Source organism: Neolamprologus brichardi, chromosome 20 (genome assembly GCF_056152115.1).
Source record: "Neolamprologus brichardi isolate AB-2024 chromosome 20, ASM5615211v1, whole genome shotgun sequence".
Taxonomy (NCBI): Eukaryota; Metazoa; Chordata; class Actinopteri; order Cichliformes; family Cichlidae; genus Neolamprologus; species Neolamprologus brichardi.
The window spans coordinates 28,544,769-28,569,848 of NC_142123.1; the positions used below are offsets into that span (position 1 = coordinate 28,544,769).

A 25,080-nucleotide genomic window follows, 5' to 3' on the forward strand; every position below is an offset into this window, starting at 1 on the left:
ACATATTTCACAGTTAATATAAATACATTGTAGTGTACATTACATAATTTTGGTGTGTTTTAAAAAGAAAGTAAAAAAAAAAAAGAAGAGTAAATTTAAAAGAATTACAAAAGCACATTTGTGTATACATGCTGACATGTAACCTTTGAATTAATAAGAATGACAAATGAAGAAATCTAATCAGTCGACTGAAATAAAGCCAAAAAGACAACATTTAAAGTGTAACCTGTGAAATTTAAAAGTATTTTTTTTAGTAAAAATACTTAAAATTGTGTGAATGTAAACAAACATCTTGCCATGTAACTGTGTCCACGTTGTCTTTTTAAAAGGTTCCTTTAAAAAACCACCCAAAATCTACATTTCTTATATATTTGATTTCATGAAAACATTCTAGGCTAACAAATTTCAGTCAATCACAGAATCAAAAGCACCAACAACATTGACAAAGTGTAAATAAAAAACATAATATACAATTGTAGTTGATTTAATACATGCTTTTTCCTTTTTCTTCTGCAGGTCAGATGAAAAAGTCAGATATTGAAGTTTTTACCAACAAAAAATTAGAAGTAGCAATCAATACAAAAGTGGACTAACACTAAAGTAATGAAACATTACTATTACAACAGTACAGCACAGTTCAACAGTAAATTTAAACATAGATTTAACCAACTGTGTGACTAGTAGCACCATTTTGTCCAACAACGTTCATCATCAGGATGGTAAGTGGAGTAACAAAGCAGCCAGCAGTTTCATGAAGGGACACTTTAACACAAATACTCAAGAGTAGTAGGACTTCTTCCTATTCATCCTTTACAGTGAAGTCCTAGTTGAATGTCAGTCACAGAGTCGCTAAGCACACATCGTGGCATCCGCATTTCCCCTCGTCATTATGCACTACGCTACACACACTACACTTAAGCCAGGGAGGAGCATAGGAGCACACCAGAATCCAGCACCCTGCTAGCAAAATGTTTGGCAGCACCAACAAGAAAATCTATGAGTAATCAGGAAGCAACCAGACCACCACCGATTAATTATGAAAAAATAAACCAAAAAACAAACAAACAAGAAGATAAAAATCAGCAGTAGCTTCATCAGAGCGTTGGCAGAAAGCATTGTCCACAAATCACATCTTCAAAAGAGATATGACCTTTGAGTGCCCATTAGTTAATCTGTATGCTTGCCCATGTATATTGTGTGTTATATCTTATGTTCTACAGTTTCAGTTATTACCAAACCCACAAGCTGTATTTCTTCATATATATTCCAGGAAACCACATTAAGAGACACAAAAGACTGTAAGTTAAAAAAAAAAGCAGGGAAAAGAGCTGATTGATTGGCAGCATGAGGTCAGACATGTCATATATGCGGTAACTGAGAGCAGAGGGCGAAAGCACTGGGAGTTAGAACTGCAAGCGCTTAGGAAGCTGTTAACCCTGAGCTGAGTGTTTACATCACACGACGTGAAACGAAAAGCATGCACTACCGTAAGACGACGGACTGGGGTAATGTGTGAGGATGAGAAAGCATGGTAGTCACAGCTGGTATGGCAGCAAGGCGTGATGGGTAATGGAATGCGGTGCCAAGGATCACGAACCTGGCACGTAGAGGATGGCTCTGCCCTCGTCCATGCCAAACATGTTGGAACCTGTGCAAATGTAGACACCTGCATCCTCGGGCTGGACATTCTGAATTGTTAGGATGCCGTTAAAGTCCATGGCACGGTTGGGAAGTTTCCCATTGCCGCTTCGAGTCCAGACCAGAGTGTAGGCTGGTGACTGTACGTGAGTTAGCAGATAAACATATATGAATCTCACAGGGTATGCGTCTCCAAAACACTGTCTCAGTGTCTCATAAATAAAGGATGAGCCAGCGTTACCTTGCTCTGTGCAGTACAGATGAATTGGACAGTAGACCCGACCCTTATAGTCTGGGATTTGGGCTCTTCAACGATTACCTGGATAGGTTTGGAAGGGACACCTGGTGACAGGGAGAGTTAGATTACATTGACTGTTTAAAAATACTTCAAGAGGATTTCAGAACCAATTTAAATTTACCACAAAGCCCAAATCCTTTTTTTTTTATCATAAAAATCAGTGTTTATTGAACCACAGCTGACATATATTTGGTGTTCTTTAACAGGCAGCATCAGGAAAAACATCTTTCTCTTAATGTGACAGTGATACCCATACACACTTGTGACAACAATTTCAGCGTGGCTCCTGTTAGTGCTGCGCTGGTCTTGGCAGGTGCAGATGTAGACACCGGCATCCTTTTGCTGGACCCTGGAGAAGTACAGCTCGGCTCCTGCACACACAAATTTCGCATTTGCATATATATCGTCATTCTACTATACAAGATACGATCGTGTCAGTTTCATTTACATTTAGGGTCAAAGGGTTGAATCTTGTACCTTGTCTATGTCTCTCAGCACTGCCGGAGATTGGCTGTCCATCTTCTCTCGACCAGAAGAAATAGTGCGGAGGTGATCCAGACACCTGACACCGCAGAGTGACAGGGTTTCCCTGTGGCACTAGGACTCTCTCTGGATAAATTTTGACTACGAGTGGGGCTGCAACTGAAGGCGCAACGGTCAATATAAACACTCAGGAATTCACTCTAAGAAGAATTTTGTGAGAACAGTCAAAAATTTCCTAAATTTCTGAATTATTATGTTTCCTATAGATTTCATGCACAGGTACAGCACAAGGCTTTATTTTATCAGAAGCATGGAAACGTTACCATCATTTGGACGACACTTCTCTCTTGCCTGTGGGTTTCCAACATATCCAGGAGCACAACTAACAGGCACAGAAAAAAACCCCGTCTCACAACAGTCCATGGAAAGCAAAAGCACTTTTACAGAAATTCCAGTAGGTGTATTTTCATAAATGATGCATTTCATCTTATTAAGGTTTGTCTGAAACAAACACATGAGGTATTCTCTCTGAGAGTAGCAGTTATCTTACCGTTCACAGTACTGGCCAGTGTAGCCAGGCTGACAGGCAGTACACTGGTAACCTCCATTTCCAAGGCTCTCGCAGGTAGGGGAGAACCTGCATAAGTTACACACAAAGTAAAAGTGTTGGTCTAGAAACTCCGTTAACAAGTAATTGGTATTTACTTGTAATTTTAACTAGACTTAGGGTCCTTTATGGAAGTTATAGTAGTCTTTAAGTTTTTCAAAATTATTATTTTCAACAGATTTGGTATTTCATTGCCATGAAACAGCAAAATTTTGTTATGGTAAAGTGAAATGTAAGTGCAAAATCAGACACTTTCATCAGGATAATGAAATACGCAGAAATTGATATAAGCCTGTAGTAAACAGGGTAATGGTTCACTAATACTCCAAAATCTACAAGACTGGGTTAATTGCACTGGACAGCTGTCCTGAGCTATAAATAGAGCTGGAATGTAACGTCTTAATATACGTGCCAGAACTTACTGGTTGTCCGGGTCAGTGTGAGGGCAGGCACATGGCTGGCAGTCTTCTGGAGTGCCAACAGTGGGGTCACCAAAGAAACCAGGAGCACACTGCTCACAGAGCTCACCCTGCGTGTTATGTAGGCAGCTCTGGAAGAAGGCAAATACTCTGTTTAGAGATCTTGTCAGGAAGCTTTAATTCAAAGAAAAATACCAATCATAAGCTGATCTGGTGCTTCGTACTGTACAGATGCCGGTTTCCGGGTGACAGGAGTCAGAGTGACCATTGCATTCACAGAGCTCACAGTGACCCAGGTACAAGCCACCACCGGTGCGGGTATAGCCAGGAGCACAGTCCTAAAAATGACACATACTTGATTCAGGCACAATCAGGTAAAAAGGAAAAAGAAAGAAAAATCGGAGAAATGTATTTTTAAAAAATTATTGACCTGGCAGGAGAGTCCCTGGTATCCAGGTGGGCATCGGCACTGCTCCACCTCGAGGGCCTGTGCCAAGCCGCTGTAGTTGGGCACAGCAACTTCCATGCTGATGTCAGAGATGCTGGAGGAGCGCATCTCTGTGGAGTAGGATGCTCGAATCAGGATGTCATCGAGATCAGCCAGAACCATCATCAGGTGCTCTCTAGTGGCAATCATGCCATCAGGTCGACGCCAATTTTCCTAGTGGGGAGAAGAAAAATAGGCTAAAGCAATTAGTGTGTATTATGAATAGATTTTAAGAAAAGTGAGTTTTAGCATGTTCAGCTTCAGGAAGGTAAGAAAACAAAGGACAGGCTTAGTCGTGGATGGTTTCACTTCAACAAGCCTAAAATTTGCTGTAGTTTTTATCTCTATCTATATATATAACACAGGCCTATAGTAAAAATTAAAAATATATTTAAATTGGAAAAATCTAACTTATAATTAAATTGGCTTATAAAATAACATAAAGTACATTATAACAGTATAGTAATAATAACTTTTTGCATGCCATCTGAACAGCAAGGCGAAGTTATGAACCACTCACCTCTCTGAAGACGATCTCAAATGTATTCATCTCTCTGCCCTGTTGCCTCCGCTGCCACGGCTGACGGGCTACCAAGGTGATGTCATTACCCTGAAGGAAAAACACAAGCAGGTGAGCAAATCCTCCTAATGCGTATAACAATGGTAGAAATCAGCAAACTCCCCAGAGATACTCACAATAATCTGAACGTCAGCATCATCAAGGAGTGTTCCTCTCGGACCAGCCACATAGGAAATGGTATATTTAAGTTTTCCACCATAGGACCCCACCTAAAGCGTGAAATTTAATGTCAGGTTAATGAGTGTTGCAGTTCTCAAGATAAAAGAGAAATGTGAAACAAATTGGTGGAAAGTGAGTTTTTACTGACAACAAGTCCTTTGATAGGATATAAAGGTGTAAACTGATTTTTTTTTCCAACATGTGAGCATCTTTACATTTTGCAGAGTTGTAAATACATGTAAAAGTGCATTCCCTGAATTTTATCCATGGGATGGATGTCTAATGGCTTCTGTGATCGTGAAGGTTATTTTTTCCAAGGCCATTAAAAAAGAAAGATACCATCAACTTGCTTTATGTATGCTTTTGAAGCCGGAGGCCATAGCAAAGAATGAAAGTCGTGACATTGCTGCATCTGCTGCTTTTGTCTCATGTGAGACGTATACTGCCACGCATGTTTTCATCACTTCATCACTTAATTAAGAGAAAATCTAATAACATGATCTCTGACCTTTGCATTACATCTCACTTTACAAAAAGCCAAGCAGTTAAAACTCCAATCATAACATAGCAAAAAGCCCTCACATTTTAATACACAGGAGGAATGTAGGACAGGAAATCAAGAAGCTACACCAAAGGGAAAGGGTGGGGGACAACTGGAAAACTATGGGCATAGGTTTTGTGGACAGGTATGTAGGAATGCTTGAGGATAATAGGAGTGCAATATTTTATGTGACCTCTAAGGGGATGACCATGAGCGAGCCACGTTTTCACAATTACCTTATCCCCTGTGAACTGCCCTGGAAGCTGCCAGTAGAGCAGACCATCCTGGTGCAAGTTGAAACCTTTGTAGACCAGAAAGTACTGAGAGGCAAAGGAGGAAGGAGAATAAGCCACAGGAAGCGAGCGAGAGTTAAGCAGCAAGATGAAATGACAAGCAAGCAAGCAAGAATTCCAGAAAGTATGCCTACAAACATAACATGTAACTAAACACTTTAAAGTAGATGTTTTCACGTAGGAGTTTTATTGCTGCCAATCGATAACAGCAGAGCACTTGCACTGTGCCTTGTCTGACAACTAAAACAGCAACTTGTACAGTCAGTAATACGCCAATGACAGCTTAACAAGTGCCTCAATTAGATGGGGTTCTAAACCAGACAACAGCATAATGACAGGCCATTATAAAACCAGTGTTAAGTGGAGAATTACAGTGCACACTGTGACAGCAGTGAGTGGGAGTGATTTGCTTAACAACAAAAAACACCTCCATTCCAATTAATCACTAGAATTAAGTCAACTACCCATTCTCTAGTGTTTATGAACTACATGCATTTTATTCAGCATTAATTTCACAAATTATAAATAAGTTTTATTTTAAATATCTGGAAAAAAAAAACCAACCCTTGACAAATAAAAAAAAGAAAGTTGTTAATTAACTTTAAAGGTTTAAGATTATAATGTACATGAAGTTAGTCACTCAGTCATTCCACTATCTACCTTGCTGGTCCCACCAGTCGTACTATAAGTCTTGCTCACTGTGTTCTTGCTCTGCTGATTCACGGGAGAACCAGGCCCCAAAAAGAAATGCAAGACATCAACAAAAGGCTTGTGAAAAATAAACGAAACCTCTTGCAATCTCTGACAGAGTGTACCTGGAGATGAGGAGCATGTCCTGGGGAGTAAGGTTGGGGTCGAGTTGGTCTAACTGAAGCGATACCAGATGGGGGGGGTGGGGGACTCGGGTTACGCAAAGACCAGCGAGAATGAGAGGAAGACGAAGAGGAAGTCGAGACTCGGGAAGTATAGGGAGAAGAGTACGGAGGAAAGGAGGAGGATTTATAGGAGGGAAAAAATGGAGGAGAACCAGCTTGCCCATTGGAGAAATTAGACAGAAGTGCCCAGACTTCATCATCCAGCTCTCTGACAGCACCCTGAGGGGAAAGTGGTGTACCAGAGACAGGTAATAGGTAACCTGATATATACCCACTCCAAGAGAAGGGGGACCTATCATGGAAATCTTGCTTGACCATCAATAAAAGTGACAGTTTATTTAGAGACACCAGGTTATACAGGCAATCGGTTTTTATATAGTTACTGTAGATGCTGCCCATGATAGGCTCATTCTATTATTTCCACTCAAACAATGTAGTCACACCAACAAAACACTTAAAAAGTTCTTTCACGTAAGAAACTAAGATTTTGCTATTCATGCCAGAGTTCTCTATGACTCACTAGCATGCACACACACTCATATCTGACGATGTGCTTCTGCTCAGTCCCACTTCATCAAACCCAAGTGTTCATGCTGCTACATCTATGAACCAAGACGATGATGTTACTTCTATAGATGTCCACAAAAACACTGTGCATCACTTATTCTTGTTAGACAAACAAGTTTTACATTCTCCGATCTACAGTGCAGGTCACACCAAATACCTGACTAGCTCTTTTGGCTCTGTGGGTGTCTTTACGTTGAGTGGCCATGAGGTTCCAGACAGAAGCATCCTTCCTTAGCTGCTCCTCTGGCAAATATGAATCACTCTATTGATGTGGATAAAGTAAGCTCTTTGATCACTTTGCTCACCACTGAGCTGATGGTATTTGCAAGTGTTATGGCAGTGTTATTCCAGTCAAAGTTAAAGTTCATGAAGCTCTTTAATGGACCATTAATGATCAATCCAAAGGGCTCATATCATGTGAAGCAGAAAGCGATGTGGAATATGGACTTCGATGAAAGTGGGTAACTCTAAGGGGCCTTTGTTTGCCACCTTCAGCTGCAAAATGCATGCACAGCTGTAAAAATGGCATGCATCTAATAAATAACTGTGCCAGTATAGATAAATGATCACAGAACTTTTCAGTGCATATTCACGATATATGCATAACATGATAATTATTATTATTGTACATCAACCAGCGTATTTCAAATGCAGTACAGTTACTTGAAACATGCCAGATAACACTGCACTTCACCAAATTTTATATGATCAAACAGCAATCACAACATACAACAACTTTATACCTGATCTTTTCGTTTCACACGAGCAAAATGAGAATTTTTCTATAGAGCGTGGAGAGGGAGACAAACATGAAGAACAAGCTAAATTATGTGAGTCGTCGCTGGGGCCATCAAATCTATACAAATTATTTTACCAATATAAATGCTGTTCAGATTTAAAAGATGAAACCACTGCAGGAATGAAAAGAAATCACGCAAAGATTGATAAACAAGTTCACTCTAAAAGGACTGGCCGAAGCTTGAAGTAAGAAAAAGCAGCAAAAGGGAGAAAATAGTTGAGTAGGAATGGTCTAGTTGTTTCTGATGTGTGCTGCTGAGCATGTTTATATGCAGCATGGGGGTGTTTTCACTGTTGTATATGTGGTATATTCTTTTTAATACTGACCTTATCACCCTGGTAAACTCCTGGAAGCTGCCAGTAGTGAGGCTCCTGTCCCAGGTAGTCAAAGTTACTGTAGGACAGCTGAGTGCCTTCAGTGGAAATCTCTACAGTGAAACCAGTGGAAATGCGACTGGTGCGCTGACGGTTGACCAGAGCGAATCCCTGGAAGTTCCCTGGAGAAAAGACTGAGGACACCTACAAAGCAAATTAAGTATACAAGCCACTAAATAATGCGGTACAACTTAAAAAAAAACATTAATAAATAAGGTGCTTAAAAGAAAACTATTTTGCATTTCCTCATTTTTTAATCTCAAAGTTTTAAAGTGATAAAAGACGCTCCTATTAAACATTCCCACAGATAAGTAATCTCTTTGATCCAAATGCTCAGAGTTCAGACGGTTTTAAATGCTCCACTTCAAACGCATTTTTACATCTTCAGATCAGTGAAAGTTGATACCCCTAATATGGTGATGTCATATTCTCATATTCTGGCTGTGAGCACAGAACACCCTTCCACCTTGTGCTGAAATCTTTCATTTGCAAGAGGCAGCAAATCAGAAAAAAAAAGAACTTTGCTAAAAGGAAGGGAGAAGCAGACTAAACAGGCTTGATACAGACTGCATGAGACTTGAAGGTCTTCTTGCACATGAATAATGAAAGTGCAGGGTTTAATAGAGACCCACTACAAAAGATACATTAAAAAAAAGTACCAAAGAAGAAAGCAAAATGGGGGAAGTTGCAATAATGGAAAAAACAGGAACCTTTCTGTCACTCAATTGTTTATTTGTTACTTAATTACTTCAGTGTAGTATGAATGACTACAGCGGAGGTCTTTATCAGCAGGAAACACTGTAAAACGTATGATAATACAGTTAAAAGTCCAAAATTTATGCCCTCCATCACATTTTCTAACGCTGCCCAGTAGGCCATATTGGAGTCTTTGCTGGGCCTTGACCCCAACTTAAGCTATCAAGTCTCTTTTACATTAAATTAGCTTAAACACCACTCTAAAAATATAATCTATGTGTCTTACAGACTTCATATTTCTTACCCCGTTGCCCTGAGGCAGTTCTAAGCAAAAAAGTTCCCCAAAACAAAACAGAAGTTATTCTTCCTGGAAATAATTGCTTACATGGGGAAATATCAGTAGATCTTTGTCCAAAAATCACTGGCTTAGAAGCACTTAAGCAAATTGTGATAAAGGCAAATTTAGCCTTTCCTGAGTTAGACTACACATTTTTCCTCTCACATGTAAATATGCAACTCATTTGCTGATATAATCACTGCTACTGTATAACAGTGCAAACATACATTTCGTTTGATCATTAAATGTTCTGCTGTTCGTGAATAATTTTACTATTTCTATCTGTTTTTGTATTTTTACTATTATTTAAAGTCTTACCAGATCTCTGTAGTAGGTTGAGCTGGAGCACTGCTGAGTGACACCCATACAGAAGCAGGACAGGCAGCCATCTTTGTTTTCTTGGCTCAGATGGAAGGCCCCAGTCTTACAGGTGGAGCAATACTGGCCTTCAACGTTCATCTACACCAGCATCAGAGGAAAAAGATACAAGCAGCCCATGCTATAATATTCAGAAGGTGAAAATACCTAGGGAATTAATGTAAACATGAAGTGACGGTGTCTGATCACCTTGCAGTTGCACACACCACTACTGCAGCTTTCATGCCCTCTTTGGTCACAGTTATAGCACTCTGTCACACAGCAGAAAGGTAGAAGATTACAGTAAGCTCTGTATTGAATAGTATCTTTGCAACTTGTATTTTCCTTATAAAAATAAGGCACAGATTTGTTATTTTTCTAGATCAAAATACTGAATTTACCATCACGTCCATTGCCAACTTTACAGCTCTGTCCAAGCAGTGGATTACCAGTGTATCCTGGAGCACATCTGAAATAAAAATAGATAGTTAAAGTAAATATTTCCAGTGAAGAAGGATGCATAAAGTATTAACCTGAAGAACAATGGGGAAGGAAGCTGGAAAGCCTGCAAGAAGAGATAAATTTGATGAATAATATCCTTTAAGGCATCTTCTTGACCCAAACCAGACCTCAGCGAGAAACAAAGGACTGAGTGACTCAGACAAGAAACACATGTACCATTCTGTTACTCCATTCAGCAAGTATACGCATCTACGCAGACAGCTAGCATTACATCAACATGAACCAAATCACCCAGCTTTTCCGCTGTATACGAACAGGTTTTAAACACTGCCTGCACTGGAGATGGATGAAGCACAGCCTCTGATAAAACTTTCAACATGTCTCAGATGTTGATCCCATCTCTCACAGGAGTGTTGTACAGCTGAAAATGAGGAATCTCTTTTTCAAATGAACAGAAACACTACAATGTACAGAAAACCAGAAAAAAACGATCAAGATGAAAACAATTATTAATCTAAACTCATGTGACAACAAAGAAAGCAGAGGTAGGAATAGTAGCTACTAGGAATAGATAAAAGAGAAGATGCTAAGGCGGAAGAAAGTGATCATTTTTGATAGTGTGACAAAGAAAAGCAAAGCACCATCAGCTCAAGCATACATTGGCACTGTCACCCAGCTCATCCAAACCCAATTTGTGCAGGGACGACTGCTATCAGTCTTACCTCACCTATCCTCTGGCAGGTCCATAGGTCAACAGCCAAGAAAGCAGACTTCCATGCTATAAACTTGTTTTCAGAAACACTATTCAAACTGTCTACTGGGACTTCAAGAACTTTCCAAAAGGAGTTAACTTAATCTTGTTTTACAGACATCATAATAACAAAAATTAAACATACAGTACATCAAAATTGTCATACTGAAAGAACATCATATGGAAATTATAAAAATATAAAACGCAAAGAACAATCTCCAAAAGCAGAAAGCAACACTCATTTTTTTTTACATGACAATAAAAAGCAACAATATGAAAATTTTGCTCTTGGATTCTTTTTTTTTATGTCCAAAGCCTTGGACTGCAGAGGAACATTTAGGGGTCAAATTTGAGGTAGCATGCCCATAATGAAGTGAAAAAAGTACACATATGAAAGGGTCACAAGCGATCTCTTCATAGCGGAATTGTGTGCAATAGTTCTGACAGTACTTTGCCACATAATACACTTAAAAATATGTAAGCATCTGCATTAAAGACTAAAGGAATAATACACTAAAGGTATCAAATGCAGGACTTGTTGGTTACTGTTTGCAAAAAAACCCCAAAAAGAACAAAACAAAAACAAAGCATTGTCCCTTTAAAATTGGCCCCTCTTTATGAGTAAGTAAGGAAGAGGGAGAGGAATTTTGCTTCAAGCTGTTCCCTGTGGTCTCTCTGCTCTGTGTGAGCAGCACAGCTCAGCCGTCAAACACACACAGAGAGCAGAGGACAGAACATTTCTGGAGGTGGAAGATATCCACTGTGACTATGCTGCAATTTGTGTTTGGTTTGGGATAAAAGTTGCAGCTTAGAAATGTAGCAAACACAGCAGAATAAGAGGGGAGAGAAGAAATGACAAAAAATGGTTGGTTTTCTGCAGAGGAAAACACCCCCAAACACTTTGTATTAGTCTATACTGTAAACGCATAGTATACCTTTAATAAATTAAAAGTCACTGTAAAATATTGTAAACACTGTAATATTTGTGCCTTCATTATATTCCATTGATATGATTGTAGTATATATAAATAGGACCAAGATCAGAGAAATTTAAAAAATAACTGAAAAAAAATTATACAACAACATATTTTCTAGTCATCAGGGATAATTTTGATGGGAATGGCCAGCTTTCCCAAGACAATATGTAGAGAACCTTCGTGATTCCTGTTCTGCTTAGCAGATTTAGAATCTCCATTTAGAAGCCTCAGCAGGTCCAAAACTCCAGATTCAAAATATTTTTTCTTTTTATGTTGGTGTTTTTTAGTGTTTTTCTTCCTAGCAACAGCCTTGGATTTAGTGGGACTTGATGTCCTTTTTATCATTACGTTCGACTTCTTCTTTGGAGAGGTAGCGTTGATTTGAGCAAGAGTTGTCCTTCTTACTGTTGTTTTAGGTTTCTTGGCTGTAGTAGCCTTAACAGTCTTTGCGGCTGTCACTGTGGCCTTGGTTGAATTTTTTGTTTTGTGAGAGGGCAACTTATGAGCAAACTTGTGCTCAGTCTTTTTCTTATCTGGGTTAGAGCTACCTTTGTGAGGCTTTGGCAATTTCTTTGAATCATCTTCGGAAGTTTTCACACTCTCCGGAGCCTTCTTTGTTCCAGGTGCATCTGCTATCACTGTCTTTTTACGGCCATTGTTTATGTTAAGTAGAGCTGGATCCTTTTTATTGGCCCGATCAGACTGTTTTTGCAGCTGAGGGATTTTAGCAGGCTTTGATTTGTGAGGTGGTGGGTCCACTTGAAATTTTGTGATTGTTGCCTCTTCTTTAACTTCCTTTAGTTTTGTTTGCCTTGGCTGTGAATTATGTTTTGGTGTCACAGCAGCCCTCCTCCCCTCTGGCTTTTTTGTTTGAGGCTTCACTACAGTTTGAGGTGTAGACTCTGAGTTAGTGTTAGGTTTACTTTGGCTGGTCTTCAACCTGACTGTTGATCTTGCTGAAGACTGATTTTTGAATGACCTATTGACTGATTGGAGGTTTGTTGTGTTTTTCACCGATTGGACTTTTCTATCTGTCTTAGGAGCAGATTTGTGTTTGTTTGAGAGGAGACCTGGAGTCGGTATGCTTTTGGGAACAGTGGCTTTACTAGTGAGAGACATTTTAGTAGGAATAACTCTGACCTGAGGCTGAGGTGTTGAGTGCAATGGGACCGCAATGACAGTTGTGAGTGAAGGCAGAACCCTTTTTTCTTGGAGTGAACGGGAAATGTGTCTTGTACGCTTCATCTTGTTCATCTCCTGAGCCAGGGCTGTGAAACCATCTATTAGGATCTCTAACCGCCCCTCTAGTCTGCTCAGACGAGCCTCCATTTCTGTGTAGCTCTTTTCCAGCTCGCTAACTTTCTTGTTCTTCTCTGAGGCTGTCTGCAGACTGATAACGTCTTTCAGCTGGGAGCTGAGAAGACTCTGCTGTTTCTCCATACTTTGAATGCTGTCCTTCATATCAAGCGTGTTGCTTTCCAGCATGGTCAGTCGTCGGTTAAAGGAGTTCAGGTGAAGCCGGAGAAGTTGCTGGAAGCTTGAGTGTCTGCTCTCTGGGCTTGGAGTGAAGCGTGGTGGGAGTCTGGACACTGACTTTTTGGGGGTGACTGAAACAATGCCCACCCCAATTATTTTTGTTGATTGAGTTCTGTGATGCTGTGATGCAGTAGACAATAAAGCCCTAGTAGGGATAATAGTAGTAACAAGCCTAGGATTTTCACTGTCATCATCTCCACTGCTGTTTAGTTCTAATTCTTTATCCCAGTTGAAATTGAATATTGTTTCAGGTCCACATCCCATAGGCAGGGAGCCCTCTGTGTGCGTCTCCAGGAATGGTTCCCCACAACTGTCTGCAGATGGCATCTCTTGTCTTAATATCAAAATAGCAAAATCAGGCAGGGATACAGGCAGGGACTTCATATCATAGTAAATAACAAGATGCGCTGTGTACCCAAGTCACCTTTTCATCTTTGCCATTGGGGTGGCAAAGATTTATTAGCCAGACAGTCCACATAAATGCCACATCTACATTTATGACCAAAACAACTGATATGTGCAGAAATCACATTAGCCAGCACCTACAATGTGTTTCTACCAGCCAAGCAAAAAGGTGAAGCAGAAGGCAACCTTTGAAAAAGGCTTCTGGAGATAATGTAAAAGGAGAAGAAAGCAAAAGTAAGATATACAGAGAAAAAAAAAGTTTATTTTCAAACTGTTAGTTCTCCTTCAGCATATTTCTTTTCTATAAAAAAAATCTAATCTGACTGATGGCATCCTCGTTACCAACAAAGGGAACTGAGCCAACAACAAAGACACAGCATTGTGCCACAGGAGAAATAACCTTAGTGGTCTTTGTCGCATGTGGGACGAAGAAAACTACTAGTAGCAGCAGAAATAACTACACAATCTGCAAATCAAAACACCCACAATACAACACTGAGAACCACCAGCAGCTCTGTGAGGACACAGTACAAAACCTTAAAGATATATTAGAGATCCCATCCCTCCTTTGATATACTTCAGCTACAAAAACCATGAAAAAAAGGGAAATTTGAACCACAGACATGCTTATATCCCTCTCCTGTGAATGAAATCAGTCTGTGCTACTGCCAGCCCCTGGAAACCTTTCTGCCGGCCAGCCAGGTAACCCCAAACACTGAGCAGTGCTTAGACAACCCTGAGAGGAAGACAAAGAGAAAAATAGAGAGATGAGAAATAGAAGAGGAGCAACGTACCTTTCACAGCGTCGGCCAGTGAATCCAAGAGGACAGTTGTCACAGGTCGGCTGGCCGTCAGAATCCAGATAGCAGGTCGTGGAGAATCTGTTTGAAAAAACAGAGATGACGATTGAGAATGATCCTGCCCTGCACACAGTTTACTTTAGCATGAAAAAGAACAAAAAAGTAAACTGAAAATCATTTCTGACATAAACTTACTGGTTATTAGAAGAGATTCCAGGGCAGGAGCAGGGCTTACAGGCCTGAGCACCACCCGTGACAGGGTCTCCGTAGAAACCATTTTGACAGCGCTCACATCTTGAGCCAGCAGTGTTATGGAGACATTGCTTTAGGTCAGGAAACACATAAAAAAGGGGTGTGATCCATGGAACAGTTGAAGATATGGCACTTAGGTAGCCACATGTTGGGATTTGCCAAGAAATAATTTGCACATTCCGTGTCAGAGATCAAAGACGGCTCAGCACTGACAAAGGCTACAGAGAGGGGAAGAGTAGCACAGAACCTACCAGACACCGGCCGGTCTCCGGGTCACAGCTGCTGGCGTGACCGTTGCAATCACACCTCCCACAAGTGCCCAGGTAAAGCCCAGAGGTAGTCCGCGTGTACCCTTCGTCACATTCCTGCAGAATGGGAAAAAAATGGAAAAGCACCTCAGGTGAGAGACAAGTGATGACAAACAGGAAAATGTCTTTGTTCCACTGCCGGAGCGAGACAGACTGCAATTATCGTCAAGCAGTATTGTGGAAAAAATTAAGAGACTTTATTTCTAGCAAGCTTAGACACATCTGTGGTGCCTTTGCTTTCTTTCCATTGTCAGAATAACTTCAGTAAAATCCAAGGTTGCAAAGTTGCTCGTACCAATTCAAAACAGCAGTTTGAATTATCAGAAGATGGAGTTTGCAGTTTACAGAAGCTTGAAGCTAGCTAGCCTCAGATGAACAACCATCAATGTTTACATCCTGTTATTCTTGCTTTGATACAATAAACTGATTTAACTGGCAGCTGTAGTTCACACGAGGGAAAATATTTCCTGTGCAAAACTACATGTATAAATAATTATTGATTTATTTATAAAGAGACATTAGTGCAGATTTTTTTCATTTTCCATTACTTTAAAAACTCCAAAGCAAAAATGCCTCTTTCTGTACAACTAATAACAATGAATAGAATCATATATCAATAATCATTAGTTGCAGCTGTTAAGTTTTGTCATCTCATCTAGAATAATCTAGACTACTCTCCTCATGTGTACCTGGCAAGATGGTCCTCTGTATCCTTGAGGGCAGGCGCACTCTTCCACCTCCAGAGCACGTTCATACCCAGTCGAGTGAGGAACAGCAATGTCCATCTGGATATCTGAGACACTAAATCACGCATAAAAAAGACATGTGAAGCAGTGTGATCCTCTCGGATTAATATGCGATTTGTGAAACTTTTCCACACTCTTTGAGGAACCTCCCAGCATACCTGCTCTCAGCCAAATTGTCGGCATAGCTGGCTCTGATCATGAAGACAGCAACGTCTGCCAGCGCCATCAGCAGGTGCTCACGAGTACACGGCTGTCCGTCAGCACGACGCCATTCAGACTGTCAGCCAGAGAAAAACAATTAAGCGAAAGTGAAATGTTGATGACGATTTAGGTTTAGCTAAACTCCCAAAAAACACTGCAACACACCTCTCGGAAGGTCACAGTGACAATTTGTGGGACACGTGGGAGCGGTCTGGTTTGAGCGTAGTGTTCCAGGAAGATTCCATTGCCTTGGAGAACCACATCTGGCTGACCATCAATCACAAGAGAGCGCTGAAATGGTTCAAAGCTCACTGTGTAGCGAAGCTCTCCGCCATAAGCCGTCACCTGGTAGCAACATGTAGAAAACAAATGCTCATTCGAATCAAATTAATTTTATTCGTGTAGTGCCAAATCATAACATAGGTCATCTAAGAGCACTTTACATAGTAATATCAAGACATTACAATATAGAGAGAAGCACAAATTTCCCTTAAGCAAGTGTTTGGAGACAGCTGAGAGATATCATCAGTTTTAAACAGAAAGAAACTCCCAGCAGAAACAGATTAATGAAGTATGGCCATCTGCTTTGAAAAGGTGAGCATTTCAACAAACTGAATAGTGGAAAGGTATTTAACCCCTCTGATACTGTGAGGGGAGTCACAAGACATCCTTGACTGGCTTTGACTCTGAATTCGAGCCGAAAGTCCAAAGGAGCCTCAATGCATGGACAAAGGCAGCCTTCTTACTTGACAACATAGAAATCAGAAAACAGAAATCACCTTAAACATGTATGTTTTTTTCCTTGTTCTCTGCCTGCTACTCACTTGGTTGTTGTTTTGTTAGTTTTCCTCACCTTATCTCCCCTGAAGTTCTCAGGCAGGACCCAGTAGTAGATGTCATTAGGGAGACTCGAGAAGAAACGGTAGACAACTTCAGAGGAGCCCCTTTGTGAGATGCCTTCAGTGATAGTATTCGTGTTGGCACTATTGGAGAGGGAGAAGAGTTGCCCGTTTACGCTGCCCCGCACCTGAGAGATGCAGAAACAAGTCTGACTGAAGCGTTTGCACATTGCTTATAACCAGAAACAATCTAGAACCTGAAAAGATTTGCTGATACAGCATTAGCGAGCAAACACTGAGTGACATCACGGTGCCAAATATATGTGCTCCTTCTTTTTCCATTCAGAGCTTGGCAGCCCACCTGTTCTCTATTCCAAGTGGAGCTGGAACACTGTTTGGTGACGCCCATACAGAAACACTGTAGACAGCCTTCAACGTTGGACCCTGATAGGTGGAAGAACCCAGGCTTGCACTCGTCACACTGAGCGCCTGCCACATTGTTCTGCAACGTAGGCAAAGAAGCAAATAAACAAACACAGTCACATATGTGGCCCATGTGCCTGTCAAGCCCTTCAATCCTTTGATAAAAAAATGGCAGCAGAAAAACTCAGCCTTGCAGATTTATAACAACTGACGATTTAAATGTTTACCATACTGCAGCCATACCTTACAGCTGCATGGCCCGCTGCTGGAGCTGACAATTCCTCTCTCATCACACTTGGTAGTAGATGGGTTTGCTGCAGGGACAGACAGTGTTGGGAAGGTTACTTTTAAAATGTATTCCATTACAGAATACATGCCCCGAAATGTATTCTGTAACGTATTCCGTTCCGTTACTCAATGAGAGTAACGTATTCTGAATACTTTGGATTACTTAATATATTATCATGCTGTTTACAACTACATGAATGTACTATTGCTGTGATTTATTACTGTTACTGAAGGTCCGCGGCTCCGAACCGTAGTAAAGGGACCTCTGGCTAATACGGTGGGTTCTGTGTCGGGCTCTTAGCCGAAAAATAGCTTTACTTTGTTGTCTGGGTCAACTTTGCTAGCGAGAGACAAAGAGAGGCGTTGAAAGGCTGCTCCAAAGGAACTTATTGTTTTTGGAGGAAAACACGAACACGGTGTACAGTCGAGTCTTAATAGCTTACTTACAACTGGGCTCGTCAGGCACTCTTCTTGGCTGCAGTGGTTATTATTATATTTACATGCTTCCAGCTCCCGTTTTTGCTTGATGACAGCTCGTACTTTTCCTTTTTCTCCCTCCCTCGCTCACAGACACATAACGGGTATGGCAGTCCATTCTCCCTGCAGCACGGACTACACTGCCTATGATGCTACATTCTTTAGAGCTATACCTGTAGCATTCTGCCTATTAGCTTAGCACAACAACAACAAAAAGGCCTCTCTCACCCAGGAAACACGCAGAGAGAGAGAGCGTCACCCTGTAACCATGGCAACCGTAACGCTGCCGCCTGGAACAACAGAACGTAGCTGTCAAACAAAACCCAAACAGGCCTGACCCGCCACAATATGAAACAGGGAAGTACCGCCGTGTAATCCATTTATTTCAACAAAGTAACTGTATTCTAAATACCACCTTTTTAAACGGTAACTGTAACGGAATACAGTTACTCATATTTTGTATTTTAAATACGTAACGGCGGTACATGTATTCCGTTACTCCCCAACACTGGGGACAGAGCAGTGGAAAGATCACATATGGAGAAGAAAGTCCACCTGGGAGGGTTCCAGCCACCCTGCATACCTAAGCCATGACCACACACTACAATCTACTGTAACCCCAGGGGGAAAAAACTGATGGGAATCATTACACAAGATTTAGGTCTTCTTGTGATCATACGGCTGGATAACTGACTAGTTCAACAAGCCAAACAATAATTTAAAGGTCTTTGGATTTCTTTAATGTAAGTGTACTCACAGACAGGGACACATTTTCCATTAGGCAGAAGAGGGTTACCCTGATAACCAGGCGCACACCTGGAAAAAAAACAGACAGAGATATAGTAGATATCAAAGAGTAGCTAATTTTAATTTTAAATACATTTGGCATATTTGAGAAACCACCTTTTTAATATTGCACCATACAATACAACAGTCATTGTCGCAAACAGCCCCAAGAGAGTCGTACAGCTTAAATCATATCCGTACAGGTTCTTAATTACGCTCAGTGATAAGGTACAGGTAATGATATACGTTTCCTCACTTTTCACAGCGTCTTCCTGTATAGCCGGGCCTGCATGCGTCACATGTTGGCTGTTGGTCAATGTTCAGGAAGCAGGTGTCAGAGAACCTACAAGGTCCGCAGAAAGAAAAATGAATCAAAATCTAGGAGCAGCAGTTTAATGAGTAGCATGGGAAATGCACAAAACAGTATTCGCGTATCTGAATGAGCTCAGCTTGAGTAGTGAGAAAGCTCAGTTTATTTACCAATGAAACCTTGTTTGAAGACTGTTTCCGCATGCATTAGTCTTCCATATTGTACTGTAGATGTGTTTGAGCATTTGTCTGTGACCTTACCGTCGTGATGTCTCAGTGTACGGGCAAGGGCAGGGCTTGCAGTCATCAGGGCGGCCTCGGCTTGGGTCGCCAAAGTAGCCAGGGCGACACTTGTCGCACTGAGGGCCCTCTGTGTTGTGCTGGCAGCTCTGTGGTTAGGAGAACACACAGTCAATTCACTCACACAGATGTCACTCAAAGTACATTTAGCATTTTCGAGAATATTTTGGGTTTTTCTATTGTTGGGAATTCAATGAGAAGAGTGATACCATTGTTAATGACTCTACCAATAAACCAAGCATGCATGCAAGAGTGGAATCATGGGGAAATTTGGGGTATTTTTTATATCATAGCTAGCAAGTTTGGGTTTTGCAGCGAATAATATGCTGGAACTGTTTCTTAGCCTTTTTGCTCCATTATGCATCCACCATGAAACCAACTTCTGACTATTTTCCTGTTTGAATCAAAAGGTGTTACTTGCATATGTGCTGGTAGTGAGGCTCTATAAGCCTTTAAAAAGGGCTAAACAATCTATTTTGTCCTGCTTTTGGGCTAAACAAATCATCCTCTAATGCTAGTGTTATATATCCTGTACAGACACAATTGTCTGACTCAGTCTTTTTTGTTTTGTTTTGGGTTTTTTTACCAGACATTGTCCGCTGATTGGATCACAGGCAGTAGCATGTCCATTACAATTACAACCAGCACAGGTTCCCAGATACAAGCCACCAGGAACACGCTCGAAACCAGCAGAGCACATCTCACAAGACAGGCCTGTGTATCCAGGAGGACATCTGGGAAAGATTAAAATACAAATGATCAAGCATGGCTTTCATAATGAAACTATGATGAGGCAAATTACAAAACAGCTGACTGAAAAACAGACTTTTTGTTGTTCTTGTTGCATTAGACACAAAGGAGACTGAAATGAAACTATTATAAATAATCACCAAAATAAAAATATAAAATTAGCCCTTGCGATGAAATAATCCATTTATTACTGTATTGTGCTCTTTACACTACATGTGTACACACTGGAGAAACCCAACAGACTGGGCGTTACCTCCTTCTCACTTAACGCACCTGCATTCTTCAACGTCCTTAGCATGACCCAAAACGCTGAACTCCACAGTCGTGGTATCCATGACAATGTCACTGAGTGCCACACTGACCATGTGGTTATCATAGTTGGTGCGGATGCTGATGCTTTCCAGGTTGGCCAAGGTCATCATCAGCTCATCTCGGGTCACAGAACGTCCACTGGAGTGCTGCCAGTTGTCCTAAAAATTTAACAATTAGGTTAACTAACATAATGCATGTGGAAGTGTGAATTCATCTTACTTTTGATCATTATTAGATTATTACTCCGTCATGACCTATAAAATCTTTCTGCAGTTTGAAAAACACATATAATCATTACATCATTACAAAGTTACCACAGGATTGTGCAGAATCTGAACCAGAGCCCTTACTTCAGTGAATCTGATCTCCTTTTGGTTGACCACATTGGGAGGGGTGCCATTGCCTCTGCGGTACACAAGCCTGCGCCCATTTCCAACCAGCATCACATCTGGCTTCTCCACAGACTCGGACAATCCGCGTGCTAGTGTGTACCGCACCTTAAACTTCAATGATCCTCCGTAGGAATCAATCTAAAACAAATGGAATGATTAACACGAATAAGCGTGTCTATAAGGCCATTAAATCGAGACTTGTGAATTATTTTCTCCTTACTTTATTGCCCAGGAACTGGCGAGGCAAGGTCCAGAAGGAGTCGAGGTTAAGAAAACGACGCGAGAGGTCGACAAGCTGGAACTCTTCCATCTCCGGGTTAATAAGGAGCTGAGTGGAGGAAAGAGGAGGAGTACCAGGCCTCGATGGGTAGGTAACGTTCACTCCTGGAATTGACAAGTTCAGATTTATTTTATGTTAGCTCTTGATGTTAGGAATGAAAGTTTGAAAGGTATTTCAGCTGACAGTTTATTTGTTCTGTCAGCTTAAACCATACGCATATGCATTAAAAGCTTTTTTTGCCTTTGAAGTTTTCCTCCTCTGTGAACCGCAGACTGATATGGTTGCGATAACGTCCAGTGCTCTTGCAATTTTTAGAGATTCCACCGCAGAAGCAGGACAAACAGCGGCCATTCACACTAAAGTGACCATCAGGACAGTTGCCTGGAAAGAACAAGTGGATATAACTTAACTACAGTTATCCTACAGTTTCCAAGGTACATAACTTAATGTTTGTTGTTAAACTGTAGTCACGTTGACGCTGGGCCCAAGGGTACCTGGGTTTGGATTTGAAATAAGAGTTAACACTCCATCTGGGATGCCAAACACCAAGCCTTTAGCATTAATGGCCTCGCATGTGTACGCCCCCTGATCTGACTCCTTCACATCACGAATAATGAGGGTCCCACGGCCATTGTCACTGGTCACGGTAATCCTGAGAATAGAGAAATAAAACACCATTGGAATAAGATAAAAAGCTTTCCTTTACATCTCACTGTTACAGTTTTAGAAAACATTGTTACACAAAAACCCATCAATTTTAAATGTAATTGGCCAAACCACACAAGCAGTCGTCTACGCCTAGAGTGAACATTTCGAAACTGCAACATCTGGAGCTGGAGTACACCACAAATATTCGGGTAATTACAATCATGGGCCTAAAGATGAAGAGTCAAAGCTGAGACGATCAGCTACACTGTCAACAGCCTCCTCACCTGAAACTGTATCACAGAGGAAAATACCTTGACAGAGATTTTCAAATCTTCAGAGACTACTGCAGATGACTTCTAGCTTTTATCAGATTTTATTGGAAACAGATTGACTAAAAAATAACATTAACAAACTCCAATTCATAGATATTTTAGGCCATTTTGACTGTGTTTTCTCCAAACTCTGAATAATCAGAGGTTAAGAGTTTCTGAATGTGTACACTAAATTAGGTTTGATTATAGACCCGATGAACAAAAATCACAGAGGTGGTGAATTTCCTATCAAACCCACCTGTTGCTGGTAGGAATGTGTCCCCAGTTGAGTCTCCAGGTGATAATGGGTGTTGGCACTCCAACAGCTTGACAGGTGAATGTTACTGTGGCTCCCCGTGCAACCTGAACTGACTCTTCTGGGGGGCTTGTTACAGCAGGAGGGGCTGCGAGGAGTCAAAAAGGACAAAAAACCAAAAAATAAATGCACATTTACAAAACAGCTGGCATGTCACTGGAATTTGGCGAGTGAAGCTCATAAAGGCCGAGGAAGTCAAATTCTCTGCTATGGACAGACAATTTTCTTTTAGTTCAGGGATGGAGGGCTCACAAAAAGCCCTGTGTTTCACTGAATACATATGAAAAGAGCCTGTTTCACAGAAAATTAGGCAAATTGTACAAAGGAGGCAATATACAGAGTAGTGTCAGAGAAGTGATTTGCATGAAAATATGAAAGAAAGCAGTTGAATGTGTATGAGAATGAGTCTATTAACAGGCAGATGTGGACAGGCACTGGACTGAGACTTACTGCAGCCATACTCATCGGAGCGGTCTTCACAGTCTGGCTCTTCATCACACTGGTAACTAGCTGGGATACATTTGTTATCACTCAGGCATTCAAACTGCTCAGGAGCACACCTGTCATCGGGGCCCTTGGAGGCTGCAGTGATGACAAGATGAAAAGTAATAGCAAATTTATATCCCTTCACAACATAAACAGCAGCTTTGAATCAAGGTCAGAAAGGCTCATAGCAATTGCTTAGCACCAGCAACCAATAACCTAAGCTGAAACCAATCATTTTTAGCATTATGGGAAAGGTGCTACCCCACCTCTTGCCCTATGGTAGCAGGGATAGGCTCCTTATCCTGAGATGGATGGATGGGAAAGGTGCTTTTTGATAGAAGATAAATACCACTATTTCTGGATTTAATATATGAACCTGAAGGTGTTAATTGGCCTCACTCAACATAAAGACTGATAAAAGAAGGACACCTATCATGGATCTATCCTCCTATCCTTATTTAAATTATTTATTAATATGTACGCACAAAAAAACACTGATGGACTTTATCTTTTTCTTCATCAAGGTCACATTCACAGTAAAGCAACTTATTCTCAGTGGCAATACATACATTTGTGGAAAGTTTCGGAGGCCTATGATTTGTTCCTTCTTTTTAAATAAGTGTGCTCATATTCACATGCAAGTATTTTTCTTTGCTTAATCAGTTCTGGGATATGGCGGTGGGGGGTGGAGCCTATCCCAGCTGTCATAGGGCAAGCAGCAGGGTACACACTGGAGAGGCCATCAATCTGTCCCAGGGCTAAACCACAGAGACAGAAAATCGTTCACACCTACAGCTAGTTTAAAATAACCAATTAACCTAACCCCATGCATGTCTTTGGACTGTGCGAAGAAGACTGAGTGTCTGGAAATAGCTCATGAAAATACAAATGTCACACAAAACACCCCAGGTGGAATTTGAACCCAGAACCTTCACACTGAGGAGACAGCGCTAACCGCTGCACTATCATGCCACCCACACTATTATTTGAAATAATAAGACGACTTAACAAATCCAAAATTAGATTTAATATTGTTGTTTAAATTTAAGAGACAGACATCATAGAGGTAAGGGAGCTTTACTTATTCCTTTAAGACAGATTTTTACTGTCTCACAAACGGAGACTTACGGCAGTCAGTTTCATCTGAGTTATCCTCACAGTCATTGTCTCCATCGCAGCGCCAAAGTTTGAGTGCACAGCGACCGTTTTTACATTTGAACTCATTGGGTTCACAGGGAGATGGAGTACCTGCAAAAAAGGCAAGAGGCTGATTAGGGATCATGTTGCTCTCTGGGACTGTTCGCATGTACAGGGCTGCGTTACTCACCGCATCTAAACTCGTCGCTTCCATCTGGGCAGTCCCGCTGACCGTCACAGATATAGTCACGAGGTATACACTCTCCAGTCTGACATGTAGCCTGATCCACTCTGCAGGGTCTAGGTTGGACGGGGGGACGCACTACCTTCTGGGTTGTATCGACTGTGGTGGCAGGGGTTGTGATGATCGGAATAATCGGCCCTATTGAGTGTGACACAAATCTTTCATTAGGCCTATGCAAAGATGTACACAGGCGCTAATTACTGCCCCACACATCAAACAGCCATTATTCCAGCATATAACTGACCATGTTAAACTGCCAACCAGTCACAATGAGGCCACTCACCACAATTGAGCTCATCACTCATGTCTCTGCAGTCTTGTCGGTTGTCACACAGGTATTCCATTAGGATACATGTCCCATCACCACACCTGTGCTCATCTGGCATGCAGGGTCTCACACTGGGGGTTACTATTAGAGATGCAGAGGGGAAGCAGGGGGAGTGGGATGTTGAAGGATCAAAGACATGCAAGCGTTGACTATGGTATAGCCAAAAAACTACCTAACGTCATATTAAAACACAATTAACATGAAAAGTTTTTTTAAAAAATTTCATTTAATTTTTAAAAAAAACTTCTCCTGGAACTCTACTGCAGAAAGAACAACTCAGAAGTGTTGAAAATATTACCAAAATCTGAAAGCTTGTGATAATTAGGGAGCTTTTCAAGAACATTACAAGATTTTCATTAGTGTTTGTGTTCTGGTAACCATAAAATATACCATAGGTTCAAACCAACATGGCAGCTATACAATAACACATTAGACAGATTACATTAGACGGGCAAGACAACACTGGACAGACTAGACTGAAGAACACAAAAAAAGAGATTGACACA

General features: G+C 41.1%; 1 protein-coding gene across 6 annotated transcripts in view; it reads right to left on the bottom strand.

Annotated features, from left to right (window-relative positions):
* Positions 1-25,080, bottom strand: part of hspg2 (heparan sulfate proteoglycan 2) — a 103,587-nt gene that overhangs the window by 35,906 nt on the left and 42,601 nt on the right. For 3 of the 6 annotated variants that reach the window (XM_087833326.1, XM_035909176.2, XM_035909175.2), the window contains exons 9-51: positions 24,530-24,655; positions 24,193-24,384; positions 23,994-24,113; positions 22,830-22,961; positions 22,323-22,467; positions 21,599-21,756; positions 21,345-21,485; positions 21,045-21,208; positions 20,783-20,962; positions 20,394-20,590; positions 19,957-20,104; positions 19,332-19,459; positions 19,018-19,104; positions 18,733-18,791; positions 17,454-17,524; positions 17,149-17,289; positions 16,802-16,975; positions 16,114-16,293; positions 15,906-16,024; positions 15,691-15,802; positions 14,945-15,058; positions 14,637-14,764; positions 14,436-14,522; positions 9,912-9,979; positions 9,721-9,782; positions 9,472-9,612; positions 8,073-8,264; positions 7,691-7,729; positions 7,105-7,209; positions 6,321-6,599; positions 6,166-6,219; positions 5,449-5,532; positions 4,629-4,721; positions 4,453-4,542; positions 3,876-4,106; positions 3,670-3,783; positions 3,449-3,576; positions 2,970-3,056; positions 2,743-2,801; positions 2,414-2,578; positions 2,197-2,307; positions 1,880-1,980; positions 1,598-1,778 (exon numbers count right to left, since the gene is read on the bottom strand). In XM_087833326.1, the coding sequence (XP_087689452.1) occupies positions 1,598-1,778; positions 1,880-1,980; positions 2,197-2,307; positions 2,414-2,578; positions 2,743-2,801; positions 2,970-3,056; positions 3,449-3,576; positions 3,670-3,783; positions 3,876-4,106; positions 4,453-4,542; positions 4,629-4,721; positions 5,449-5,532; positions 6,166-6,219; positions 6,321-6,599; positions 7,105-7,209; positions 7,691-7,729; positions 8,073-8,264; positions 9,472-9,612; positions 9,721-9,782; positions 9,912-9,979; positions 14,436-14,522; positions 14,637-14,764; positions 14,945-15,058; positions 15,691-15,802; positions 15,906-16,024; positions 16,114-16,293; positions 16,802-16,975; positions 17,149-17,289; positions 17,454-17,524; positions 18,733-18,791; positions 19,018-19,104; positions 19,332-19,459; positions 19,957-20,104; positions 20,394-20,590; positions 20,783-20,962; positions 21,045-21,208; positions 21,345-21,485; positions 21,599-21,756; positions 22,323-22,467; positions 22,830-22,961; positions 23,994-24,113; positions 24,193-24,384; positions 24,530-24,655 (5,487 nt within the window). The remainder of the gene's footprint in view (positions 1-1,597; positions 1,779-1,879; positions 1,981-2,196; positions 2,308-2,413; positions 2,579-2,742; positions 2,802-2,969; positions 3,057-3,448; positions 3,577-3,669; positions 3,784-3,875; positions 4,107-4,452; positions 4,543-4,628; positions 4,722-5,448; positions 5,533-6,165; positions 6,220-6,320; positions 6,600-7,104; positions 7,210-7,690; positions 7,730-8,072; positions 8,265-9,471; positions 9,613-9,720; positions 9,783-9,911; positions 9,980-14,435; positions 14,523-14,636; positions 14,765-14,944; positions 15,059-15,690; positions 15,803-15,905; positions 16,025-16,113; positions 16,294-16,801; positions 16,976-17,148; positions 17,290-17,453; positions 17,525-18,732; positions 18,792-19,017; positions 19,105-19,331; positions 19,460-19,956; positions 20,105-20,393; positions 20,591-20,782; positions 20,963-21,044; positions 21,209-21,344; positions 21,486-21,598; positions 21,757-22,322; positions 22,468-22,829; positions 22,962-23,993; positions 24,114-24,192; positions 24,385-24,529; positions 24,656-25,080) is intronic. The other 3 variants (XM_087833328.1, XM_087833327.1, XM_087833325.1) reach the window with 2 other exon arrangements.